Source organism: Microcaecilia unicolor, chromosome 6 (assembly GCF_901765095.1).
Source record: "Microcaecilia unicolor chromosome 6, aMicUni1.1, whole genome shotgun sequence".
Classification (NCBI taxonomy): Eukaryota; Metazoa; Chordata; class Amphibia; order Gymnophiona; family Siphonopidae; genus Microcaecilia; species Microcaecilia unicolor.
The window spans coordinates 343,250,739-343,263,810 of NC_044036.1; the positions used below are offsets into that span (position 1 = coordinate 343,250,739).

The 13,072-nt window shown below is 45.3% G+C and overlaps 1 protein-coding gene across 1 annotated transcript in view; it reads right to left on the reverse strand.

Moving 5' to 3' along the window:
• Nucleotides 1-2,130: 2,130 nt before the first annotated feature.
• The window catches only part of C1QTNF1 (C1q and TNF related 1), a 29,378-nt gene continuing 18,436 nt past the window's right edge, over nucleotides 2,131-13,072 (reverse strand). Inside the window, exons 2-4 of the mRNA XM_030206613.1 lie at nucleotides 8,878-9,083; nucleotides 7,969-8,117; nucleotides 2,131-3,079 (exon numbers count right to left, since the gene is read on the reverse strand). Coding sequence (XP_030062473.1) covers nucleotides 2,529-3,079; nucleotides 7,969-8,117; nucleotides 8,878-9,083 — 906 coding nt within the window. The 3' untranslated portion in view covers nucleotides 2,131-2,528. The remainder of the gene's footprint in view (nucleotides 3,080-7,968; nucleotides 8,118-8,877; nucleotides 9,084-13,072) is intronic.

Genomic DNA, 13,072 nt, shown 5'->3' on the forward strand with positions numbered 1-13,072 from the left:
AAACATTCTATACATGTTATTCCTGGAATTGTGGATTTTTCCCAAGTCCATTTAGTAGTGGTTTATGGACTTGTCCTTTAGGAAACCGTCTAACCCCTTTTTAAACTTTGCTAAGCTAACCGCCTTCACCACGTTCTCCGGCAACGAATTCCAGAGTTTAATTATGCGTTGGGTGAAGACATTTTTGTCCAATTTGTTTTAAATTTACTACACTGTAGTTTCATCGCATGCCCCCTAGTCCTAGTATTTTTGGAAAGCGTGAGCAGACGCTTCACATCCACCTGTTCCACTCCATTCATTATTTTATATACCTCTATCACGTCTCCCCTCAGCCGTCTCTTCTGCAAGCTGAAAAGCCCTAGTCTCCTTAGTCTTTCTTCGTAGGGAAGTTGTCCCATCCCCGCTCGCTGCACCTTTTCCAATTCTACTATATCTTTCTTGAGATGCAGTGACCAGAATTGAACACAATACTCAAGGTGCGGTCACACCATGGAGCGATACAACGGCATTGTAACATCCTCACACCTGTTTTCCATACCTTTCCTAATGATACCCAACATTCTATTCGCTTTCCTAGCCGCCGCAGCAGCACACTGAGCTGTGGAATTTGTTGCCAGTGGATGTTGTCGAGGTATCTGACATGAATGAGTTTGGAGAAGTCCCTAGAGCAGTGATACTGATGGCCCTCAAGGACCGCAAATGGGGCACTTTTCAACACATCCCTAATGAATGTGCTTGACATGGATTTGCATGCAGTTCTAGCACATACATAGTTATGAGGAGCATTCATTTGTGGTCCGTGAACACACCTGCCCTAGAGAAAACATTCATAAAACGATTGTTAGTCACATATTTTGGGGAAATCATTTGTTTAGCCCTGGATCTCTCAGCTGACGGACCTTTGGTCTGACCCAGCATGGCAAATCTACTGTTCTTAAGCCGTGTGCACCTAATTAATGAATGTATTTATTCACTCTTGTATCCCACTATTATCCAAAAGCAAGTTTCGATTCAAAGTGGCTTACAGGACCTATCTGCAGGTCCATGGTGCAGCCACACCTTGAGTGTTGTGTGCAGTCTTGGTCACCATTTTAAAAAAAAAAACAGAGAGTGAAACTAGAAAAGAGAAGAGAAGGTGATGGGAATAGAATGGCTCCCTTGTAAGGGAAGAATAAAGAGGTTAGGGAATTTAAGCTTGGAGAAGATCTGAAAGAGAGATGATATCACGAGTGATGCTAGCTACCCTTGCAGATAGTACAAGGATTTACAAGAGACTCTATGAACAGACAGCAGCTTTCAAATATATTTAAAGGTAATAATAAATAGAAATAAAACAAAGAAAAAAAAAACAAGATCGTTCCTTTTTTATTGAACTAAATACATTTTTTGATTAGCTTTCGAAGGCAACCCTTCTTCTTCAGATCAGAAATAATAATAATAAGAAGGTTTGCCTTCGTAAGTTAGGCCGATAAAAAGGTCTCATCTTATTTTCTTTTCTCTCTTTTGTTTTATTTCTACTTATTACCTTTAAAAGTGGACTAACATGGCAACCACATCACTTTACTCCAGTGGCGTTCCTAGGGCGGCTGGCACCCGGGGCGGATCGCCAATGCGCCCCGCCCCCTAGGTGCAGCGCCCCCCCCGATGCAGCGGGGGGACCCCCCCCAGCGAAAGGACACCCTCGCGAAGGAACCCCCCCCCCCCGCTGGGTGCACCCCACCGGGGGGGGGGGGGGGGGGTGCCGCGCGCGCCTGTCCTCCGTTGTTCCATGCTTCTTCTCTGCCCCGGAACAACCTGTTCCGGGGCACAGAAGAAGCATGGAACAACGGAGGACAGGCGCGCGCGGCACCCCCCCCGGTGGCGTGCACCCGGGGTGGACCGCACCCACCGCCCCCCTCTCCCCTAGGAACACCACCGCTTTACTCAAATATATTTAAGAAAGAGATTTTTCAAGTAACACACAAACACATGTGGTCAACGCCAATGTTTCCTCTAAGGAGCGGCCTGGTGTGTGCAAAATGTTTTTTTTCATGTGAGCAACAAGTTTTAAAAACCAACCATTTTTTGAGCACCAGTATTAGCAAAGCATTTCTGCATATAGCACAAAAACAAAACAAAAATGTCGTGAGCAACCATGTAAAATCTGTGAGCGACGCTCTTAAAAACGTATGAGCAATCGCTCATGCGCTCTGCTTAGAGCGAACATTGGCTAAGGCTAGTAATATATCTGAGTTTATAAAAGGCTTGGATAAGTTTCTGGAGGGACCGGCCCATACAGAATTAGCCAGGTAGACCAGGGGAATCACAATCTCTTCATTCTGGGGAAGAGAAATCGGATCGTCTGAGTACTTCTCAGTGACCTGGATGGGCTACTGTTGGAGACAGGATGCTGAGCTCAGTAGGCCATTGGTCTGATCCAGCAGTGAGCAGGGGAAGGATAGGTAGGAAACGATGAGGAAGCAGGAAGTGGTGATGCGATGGGTGGTGATGACTGGTAGAAGTGACGGATGAGCTGGAAGCAACAGGAACTACAGCTCAGTGCTTGCTTTGATCAGGTATCCGTTAAAGGTAACATAGGTATCAAAGTCGTCACTGAACACAGCATTTTCACGTTCACCCTTGAAGAGTCGAACCCAGACTTCATCCTGCTCTTTCAGCTGCAGCATCAGACTTTGGCTTTGCATGATGCTGCGGTCGCTGGGCTGGGCGTACAGGATCACTGCCTCTTCCTCGTTCTTCATCACGTGCAAGTAGGTCTCTTTCTGGTTCCAGGTGTGCACGTTCAGGTTGAAGAAGTAGATTCCAGGCACATAGCAGGTGAACTTGCCAGAGAACATGTTAAAATGCCCGTAAAGGTTGACCAGCTCGGTGTCAAAGATCAGTGGCTGGTAATAGTCATTGCTGTGCAGGGACTTCTTCCGGCCCACTGAAAATGCAGAGTAATGGTTCTTGCATGGATCCCCCGGGGCTCCAGCGCTGCCTTTCTGTCCCTTGGCTCCAATGTGTCCTCTAGAACCTGCTGTGCCCGCTTTGCCAGACTTTCCAGTGAGCCCTCGCTCTCCACTGTCCCCTTTCTCCCCTAGAAGGACAAATTATTTATATTTAAACGGTTTTTATTGATACTATAACAAAGGAACAATGATAATACTGGTATTGCATTCCTCATCTATAATCTCAATGATACATTGACTTGAAAATACAGAACAGTATCTGAGAACTTTTACAATTCTCACCCTGAACCCACCCTCCTCCCTCTGGTACTGCAAACTTTATAACATAACTATCAGTAGTACTAAAGTCCCACTTAAAGTCCAATTTTGGGAAACAGAAGACCCGACAAACTTCTAGATAAGATTTGTATGTCTCATATTCATTCTCTCCTATCTCCCATGTATTTCCTTCCCCCCATCTATGCCTCTGGAGGTCTGGTCTCTGATAACCCCCTGAGACGATGAACGGGATATTCCTAAATCCAATCCCCTAAACCCCCCCCCCCCTTCCCTTATCCAGTACTCCCTAAATGGAAAAAGAGAAAAAAAACACCGATTAACTATTTCAGACGTGTGCAGCAGGCAAGGGCCCCTGACCCAACATCATCCAATGGAGCTTAGATCATCTTATTGAGGGTAGTTCTTACATAGTATACAAAATCTGACTTCTCGCCCTAGGAGGTAGGGATTGTATGCTTGCATCCCATATACTTAAAAACTGTTTCTTTTGTTTAGGAGAGTTGCCAGCGCTCTTCCTCTCCAACAACATCAGTACATGTAAACGATTTCTCCACGCCCAAAAAGACAGTCTCCCATCTTCTATCCATTCACTCAGTATGATTCTTTTCCCCAATATTACCCCTTTCCGTACAAGACAAATAATTATTTAATTAGAAGCTGAGCTGAACTCTCAGCGGTAACATTTCAACTCTTCATTCTGCTCCTCTGTGCCAGCAGCAACACCTCCAGTGCCCCAGAGACAATCATTCACATAGTATGAGAATGGCAGGCTTTGACCAGAGGACATTCTGTGATAATTGTCTGAAACAACCCCCTGCCCTGCGCGTCCAGGGGTCCTTTTACCAAGCTGCAGGGAAAAGGGCCCTGCAGTAGCAGTGGGGACTGTTTTTCCCGTGCGCCAGGGTCCTTTTTACCGCAGTGGGTAAAAAGCCCCTAAAAAACAATGGCCATGCGTTAAGATTACTCTTACCGTGTGGCCAAGCGGGGGAGCGATAAGGGCTCCTGCATTAACCCAGCGGTAACTGGGCAGTGTGCGGTGATTCCCGGTTACCGCCGGGTTAGCGCCATGCTATAAAGGAGAATATATAAAGAAAGCTGCAAATGGTCTGCGGAAAATCCAGAAACAAAAAAGAGATTGTAAACAAGCAGAAAATGATCTTCTGAAAAAACTAAAGCAAAAAAAAAAAGAGTAAATAAATAAGTGGAAAAACAGCTGCTGGAAATCCAGAAACAAAAGCAAGAGGAGAATAACTAGAGAAGCAGAAAAGGGTCTTCAGGAAATCCGGAAACCAAAAAAGGAGCAGAGGAAATAAAGAGGGTGAAAAGGGTCTGCTGAAAATCCAGAAGCGAAAAAGAGACGAGTAAGGAAAGAATCTATAACATAAACTAAAGCAAAGCTAAAAGAATCAGCTTTAACAATAGAGGGATTTACAAAGTAAAATGATACATCATTAATAAACACATACAATTTCAGCTTCTGGCCCTGGAAGGTAAGTTCAATGACCCACTGGACAGTGTAGTATGCATGTAGTGTGTGTGTGTGTGTGTGTGGGTGGGGGGGGGGGGGGGGGGGAGAGATCTCCGGGTCACTGCAAATAAAGGATCTTAGTACCAGATCTTTGCCCTGTTTCCCAAAGGAGCCGGAGAGAACTATCAGGTCAAAAATAACAATGAAGGAAGGATCCTAAAGAGGGAACAATATTTTAATGAAACTTGAAAGGTATCAATTGTAAGAGAATCCATTCATTCCTCCTGGTTACAGGGCATCCGAGTTTCCACAGGCTTTGCAGAAAGGAAGTTCAGGACATTTTCCAAATATTGCATGAGTGGCCTAATGATTAGTGCAGTGGACTTTGATCCCAGTGTCCTGGGTTCGATTCCCACTGCAGCTCCTTGTGACTCTGGGCAAGTCACTTAACCCTCCATTGCCTCAGGTACAAAAACCAAGATTGTGAGCCCTCTAAGGACAGAGATAGTTCCTGCTTATAACTGGATTGTAAGCCACACTGAACCTGGAACTCTGAGATAATGCAGGATACAAATGTCATAATAATAATAACCCTGGTGGAGCTGTGTGTGTGTGTGTGGGGGGGGGGGGGGGGGGGGGGGGGGATATCTAAGCCCTATGGCACAGGTATGAAGTCATGAGGATAATTCTGGGAGTCTTTTTTGTAAAGACACACACAGGCACCTTTTTGGAACCTATTTCTCTATATGTGACATGTTATGAAATTACCTTCACAATTTTCCTGAGTATAATCATGTCACTGAGGGGCTAAAACACACCTAATGCAGCAAAACTAGTTGAATGTGAGGTGCTATAAATGTTCCACGTTAGTTTTACCAATTGTGCACTGACTGCACTGTCATTATTTTTAAAATATTTGGGGGGGGGGGGGGGGGTGTCAGGGGCAGAGAATGGGCATAGATGAGCTACTCAGCTAGCATGCTGATATTAGCATACACAGATTTAACACAGCAGCCCTCACCACCTCCTAAATAGGAGATGGAACGCGCTCCCTTGTTTGTTTGGTTTTTAATAGTAACAGCGCATGGCCAGAAATTCCACAATTTATTTATTTGTTGCATTTGTATCCCACATTTTCCCACCTATTTGCAGGCTCAGTGTGATAAATTAGATAAATATCTATTTTACAGCTGTGTTAGAAATAGGCTTAGCGAGCAAAAAAGACCTGAGGGGAGATATGATAGAGGTCTATAAAATAACGAGTGGAATGGAATGGGTAGACGTGAGTTGATTGTTTACTCTTGCCAAAATTACTAGGACTAGGGGGCACACAATGAAGCTGGAAAGTAGTACATTTAAAACAAATCGGAGAAAATATTTCTTCACTCAACATGTAATTGAACTCTGGAATTCATAGCCAGAGAATGTAGTAAAAGCAGTTAGCTTAGCAGGGTTTAAAAAAAGGTTTGGATAACTTCCTAAAAGAAAAGTCCATAAGCCATTATTCAAATGGACGGGGAAAATCCACTACTTATTTCTAGGATAAGCAGCATAAAATGTATTGTACTGTTTTGGCATCTTGCCAGGTACTTGTGACCTGGATTGGTTACTGTTGGAAACAGGATGCTGGACATGATGGCCCTTCAGTCTGTCCCAGTATGGCAATACTTATGTACTTAGGTATAAGGGCACACCCAACAGTAGCACATGTTTAGCGGTAGCTGGTGGGGATCTCAAGCTCTGCCAGCTGAAGACTTACCCCTGATGGTCACGAAAATGCTACTCTCCACAACACCGGCACCTGCGCATACTCAGTTTTCAGTGCATGCCTGCTGCCAAGGTGGAAAGAAGCGTTTTCCCACCAGCTGAGATTAAAAAAAAATTTTTTTTGGGGGGGGGGGAGAACACATGGTGCCCGCCCAATTCTTACCTAGGCCCACCCAAAATCTGTTGTGTGGCTATGCCCCTGTTCCCGACACCATTGCTCTAGCCGCTAGGCCTCAGTTTTCATCAGCTCACCAATGGCTTGCCTTGTTATATTTTGTCCTTGCTTTTGATTCCATCACAATAGACTATGGCGGGGGGAAGAGGGGTTGGTGGTTGAGAGGCTAGGATGGGGGAGGGCAGACTTATACGGGGTCTGTGCCGGAGCCGGTGATGGGAGGCGGGACTGGTGGTTGGGAGGCGGGAAATACTGCTGCACAGACTTATATGGTCTGTGCCCTGAAAAAGACAGGTACAAATCAAGGTAAGGTATACACATGAGTTTATCGTGGGCAGACTAGATGGACCGTGCAGGTCTTTTTCTGCCGTCATCTACTATGTTACTATGTTATTGCAACTTGCTTCTCACAAGTCCCCCATTTAGCCATCTCTCTCCTCTTCAGTCTGTTCAAAATTCTGCTGCACGACTTATATTCTGCCAGTGTCACTATGCTCATATTAGCCCTCTCCTCAAGTCACTTCACTGGCTTCCTATCCATTTCCGCACACAGTTCAAACTCCTCTTATTGACCTAGAAGTGCATTCACTCTGCAGCTCCTCAGTACCTCTCCACTCTCATCTCTCCCTACGCTCCTCCCTGGGAACTCTATTCACTGGGTAAATCTCTCTTATCTGTACCCTTCTCCTCCACCGCTAACTCCAGACTCCATTTCTTTTATCTTGCTGCACCATATGCCTGGAATAGACTCCCTGAGCCGGTATGTCAAGCTCCAGCTCTGGCCATCTTCAAATCTTGGCGAAAAACCCACCTTTTTGAGGCTGCTTTTAACTCCTAACCCTTATTCACTTGTTCAGTACACATTCCCACCTTAGTAATTCCCTTATCCCTTATTTGTCCTGTTTGTCTGACCTAATTAGATTGTAACTACTACTACTATTTAGCATTTCTATAGCTCTACAAGGCATACGCAGCGCTGCACAAACATAGAAGACAGTCAGTCCCTGCTCAAAGAGCTTATAATCCCTGTTGAGCAGGGACTGTCTCTTCATGTTCAAGTGTACAGCGCTGCGTACGTCTAGTAGCGCTTTAGAAATGATAAGCAGTAGTAGTAGTAAACTCTCTGATGCTTATGAGGAAGACCAGTACATGAGGTAAGAAATGGAAATGCTACCACCTCTGTTCTCTTATATCTGAAAGGGGAATAAGTGGTCCCTACTTTATGTACCTTTACCAGCTCACTCCCGATCCTCTGAACCTCCACTTCATTTCCTTAGCCTTTCTCAGAACTCAGGACAGACACCTTTCACCAAATAAACCGATCTTACCTTTCAGCAGAGTGATATTAATTTGGGGAACTGGTTGGTATACGTGATACACAGGTAAGTGATCCAGGGGATCACAGCAGCGCACACACTGAGAAGGGGGAGACGGAGATTCTGAGTTTGCAGCTGTCGTAGCTTGCTCCTCTTCAACCCTGTAAGACAGAAATCAAGGAGAAAATTCACCAGACAATTATTCTCTAACCCCTCTGCCCCCCCCCCCAACACACACTCACACAAAACACTGCAAGTTAACGTCTTCCCCCTTAAACACCATGTTGGATACCTCTCTACCCCCACTCTGCCAGTGTTATATATATATTGGGTGGCGACGCCGGTATTTGGAGAATAAAACCGGTGCAGGGCAGACTTCTACAGTCTATGCCCTGATTGTGACTGAATAGATAGGGATGGGCTGGAGTGTAAATTTTAAGGGGCTTCGATGTTAGCTTCAGAACTTAGTACAAGAACAGTACTGGGCAGACTTCTATGGTCTGTGCCCTGAGAAAGGCAAGGACAAATCAAACTCAGGTATACATATAAAGTATCGCATACCATGTAAAATGAGTTTATCTTGTTGGGCAGACTGGATGGACCATAAGGTCTTTATCTGTCGTCATTTGCTATGTTACTATAAATATGTTACTATATGTATCCGCTTTCCCATCCATTTACTAAGGGATTTCATTTTGAAATAAGTGATTCATTAATAGTGATATATATTCATTAGAGATATCCTGAAAACCTGACTGGTTTTTGGCACCCAATTGGACATCTCTGGATCACTTTCAACCCCTTGAACAGCTTGTTAAATTCTCCTAAGTTAGCACCCTGATACTGCTTGTCCCATGCATGGCTCCCTTGTACACATGTATCCCTTATGCAGGGACCCCCCCCAGACACACATGGTCCCACCTGGAGGCTGGATTCTGCTGGAATGGAGTCGGCGTTGATGTAGGCTGAAACTGTTCTTCTCCCTGGGATTTTCCTGAGTCCCTCTCGGGTTGAGGGGTATAGTAAGCCCACGTCAAAACAGTGTCAGCTGGCACTTGCACCAGAATAAGGAGACAGGAGATGAGCAGCGACCCTGGGACCAAAAAGCAGGTCATTCTGGAAACTTTCTGTGAGGATCAGACAAAAGATGGAGAGCTCATTACTGTTAGGGGAGAAGAGAAAAGAAAAGAAAGCCCCCAAGGCAGAATCTAAAGCGGCAAGGCTCAGCTGATGTCTGCCTGTTTCTTCTTGTGCTGTGGCCTCACATAACCTGCCTGGTGTCTTCTTTTACCTTCTTGTCTCTGGGATTGTCCCAGGTTTTCTTCAGGACTAATCTTAAACATTTATGGGCCTTACACATGCCTTGTGATGTTTTATTCAGCCAGAACTGTTCCTGCACGGGAATATGTCTGTACTCCAACTAATCTCCAATCTCATAAGAGGCCACCTTGTAGTGTTCTGGGAGGAGAAGCTTACAATAATATGGAATAATAATTATGTAGCACCAGATATTTCACATAATTAACATTACCTCTCCATCAAAGAGGTTCCAGTCTGTGCTTGAGCAGAGAGACACGAAATTGTTTGCTCGGGGGTCAGAAAATACATGAAACAGAAGTGGTTTGTATTCTTTCTATTACATACAACTGCCCTGGACGCAGAAATGCTGAAGGGAAGCCTGGCTGCATGTGAATAAAGGGATTGAGCTGCCCTATCCTGTTGCTATAGCCTGGAATTTTCAAGCAATGAATTTGGGAAAGCTCCAAAGGCAGATGGTTTCCCCACTGGATAAAACTAGTTCTGAAAGCAAAGAGAAAGGTTCAGGCCACCCTGGTAAGGTATTGAGGAAGATGGAAGGAAAAGGCCAGTGCCCTGCACTGCCATAAAAGTAGCAGGAATTTGTGTCCCACAGTGCCACACAGGATACTAGGCTTTAGTACCCCACGTCAGCCGTACCGTTTTTCTTTCAACACATCTCCAGTCATTTTCATGCTCTTAAGCAACCTTGATTACACTTATATTACCCCAACCACTCGGTATTATAAAGCACTTTGAATGAGTAGTAGGAACCTTTTATAAATAAACTAAGTAATGCCCATCAGCAGTCCATGTGTCCTCTGATGAGGACGCCAGAGGGTGGTGGTGAATGGAGTTCGCTCGGAGGAGGGAAAGGTGAGTAGTGGAGTGCCTCAGGGATCGGTGCTGGGGCCGATTCTGTTCAATATATTTGTGAGCGACATTGCCGAGGGGTTACAAGGTATGGTTTGCCTTTTTGCCGATGACACCAAGATTTCCAACAGAGTAGACACCCCGGAGGGTGTGGAAAACATGAAAAAAGATCTGAAGAAGCTAGAAGAATGGTCTAACGTTTGGCAATTAAAATTCAATGCGAAGAAATGCAAAGTTATGCACTTGGGGAGTAGAAATCCAAGGGAGACGTATGTGTTAGGCGGGGAGAGTCTGATAGGCACGGACGGAGAGAGGGATCTTGGGGTGATAGTATCTGAGGACCTGAAGGCGACGAAACAGTGCGACAAGGCGGTGGCAGTAGCTAGAAGATTGCTAGGCTGGAGTATTGTGTTCAGTTTTGGAGGCCGCATCTTGCGAAGGATGTTAAAAAAATGGAAGCGGTGCAAAGAAAAGCTACGAGGATGGTATGGGATTTACGGTCCAAGACGTATGAAGAGAGGCTTGCTGACCTGAACATGTACACCCTGGAGGAAAGGAGAAACAGGGGTGATATGATACAGACGTTCAAATATTTGAAAGGTATTAATCTGCAAACGAATCTTTTCCGGAGATGGGAAGGCGGTAGAACGAGAGGACATGAAATGAGATTGAAGGGGGGCAGACTCAGGAAAGATGTCAGGAAGTATTTCTTCACGGAGAGGGTGCTGGACGCTTGGAATGCCCTCCCGCGGGAGGTGGTGGAGATGAAAACGGTAACGGAGTTCAAACATGCGTGGGATATGCATAGAGGAATCCTGTGCAGAAGGAATGGATCCTCAGAAGCTTAGCTGAAATTGGGTGGCGGAGCAGTTGGGGGAAAGAGGGGGTGGTGGTTGGGAGGCGAGGATAAGGGAGGGCAGACTTATACGGTCTGTACCAGAGCCGGTGATGGGAGGCGGGACTGGTGGTTGGGAGGCGGGAAATACTGCTGGGCAGACTTATATGGTCTGTGCCCTGAAAAGGACAGGTACAAATTCAACGTAAGGTATATACTTATAGGTTTTTCGTTGGGCAGACTGGATGGACCATGCAGGTCTTTTTCTGCCGTCATCTACTATGTTACTATGTTACTATGTATTATAAAGCACTTTGAATGAGTAGTAGGAACCTTTTATAAATAAACTAAGTAATGCCCATCAGCAGTCCATGTGTCCTCTGATGAGGATTCCAATTTTAAACCTCCTCCTTTTTGGGGAAAGGGATGGGATTTGATGTACCACCTTTCTGTGGTTACATTCAAGGAAGTACTGATTTTGTACCTGAGGTAATGGAGGGTTAAATGACTTGACCAGAATCACAAGGAGCTGCAGTGGGGAGTCGAACCCAGTTTCCCTAGTTTTCAGTATCAGGCATAGGAGCTGCTACTGGTTGCTGCTGTGTTGAGATCCTATCCCTTGATTTTCCTCGATTCCTCAGTTTACTGGTCTCTCACTCTGCGGGGGGGGGGGGGGGGGGGGGGGAAGGTGAAGATCCTATCTCAATTCCTGGGTTCATTGGTATCTGCAGAAAGTAGCTGAAGCCTTGATCTTTTCCAGTTTTGATTACTGTAATTCTCTTTACCTGGGTCTGTCTTCTAAATCCATGATCACGTCACTCCTTCGTTTTTGATTCTTCATTGGCTGCCTGTTCAAGCTAGGGTACATTTTAAAGTCTTATGCCTGATATTTGAGATAATGAATGGTCTTTGTCCAGCTTATCTTTCAGTGTTAATCACAATTCAGACTTCAAAAAGTACTACCAGGTCTCTGCATATTAATAACCTTCGAAGCAAAAAAACAGAAAAACACCTCTACGGAGATCCAAAAAAAAAAAAAAAAAACCAACAACAAGAAAAGAGTAGAGAGGTCAACAAGAGTGACCACTCTGGGAGTCTATGAAAGGAGATCCCACAGAGGCGATTGTCCAGAAAAAAAACACCTTTATTGGCACTGGTGTGGGATCTCCTTTCATAGGCTCCCAAAGAGGTCACTCTTGTTGACTTGTCTACTCTTCTGTTGTTATTAACAACCTTCAACAGCCGCTCTTTTCTAGACCTACGTTGGCTGTTACTTCGAAGAGACTTTTTGCACATGCTGTAGTTCCGATTTGGAATATTTTACCTCTAGAAATCTGGACCAGGTTTTTACTGTTTCAAATGGACCCAGGAAGACACATCTTGATCAATGTTGGTGGATTTTTTTTTTTAGGTTAGCACCAGCTGGTTTTTGTTACCCCTGATGCAGCCTGTACTTTTGGAGAAACATGGCCATGTCGGGCAGTTGTCTGTAAGTCCTGGGAGCTTCGAAACAACTCCTTAAAGACTGTGTTTTTCTTCAGTCGGGTCTGCTTCTTTCTTTTCTCCCTCATCCTACTAAATAGCCCACTGGCTCTATGACCACTGGAAACACCAGGACACCTATGCATCAGAGGTGACTATAGCAACCTGAGGGGTCCTTTCACTAAGCTGTGGTAAAAAGGATCCCTGCACTAGTGGCGGGGGCTGTTTTTGCCGCTCTCCTTGGCCCTTTTTACTGCAGTGAAAAAAGACATAGCCAAGCAGTAAGATTGCTCTTACCGTGTGGTCATGCGGGGGAGGAGCCCTTACTACCACCCATTTAGGTGACGTTGAGGCTCATTTTCAAAGCACTTAGCCTCCCAAAGTTCCATAGAAACCTATGGAACTTAGCCTCCCAAAGTGCTTTGAAAATATGCCTCAGTATGGGCTCCCGAGCTAACCCGCTGGTAACTGGGTAGCGTGCAGAGCTGCCCAATTACCGCCTAGTAACTCCCTGCAGAAATATTTTTTTACTATTTCTGCTAGCAATGTAAATGCCACGCGCTGGGGGTAAAGCTACCACTGGTGCCCGCATTGGACCAGCGATAGTTACAGTTTGGCATGCGGTAAGCC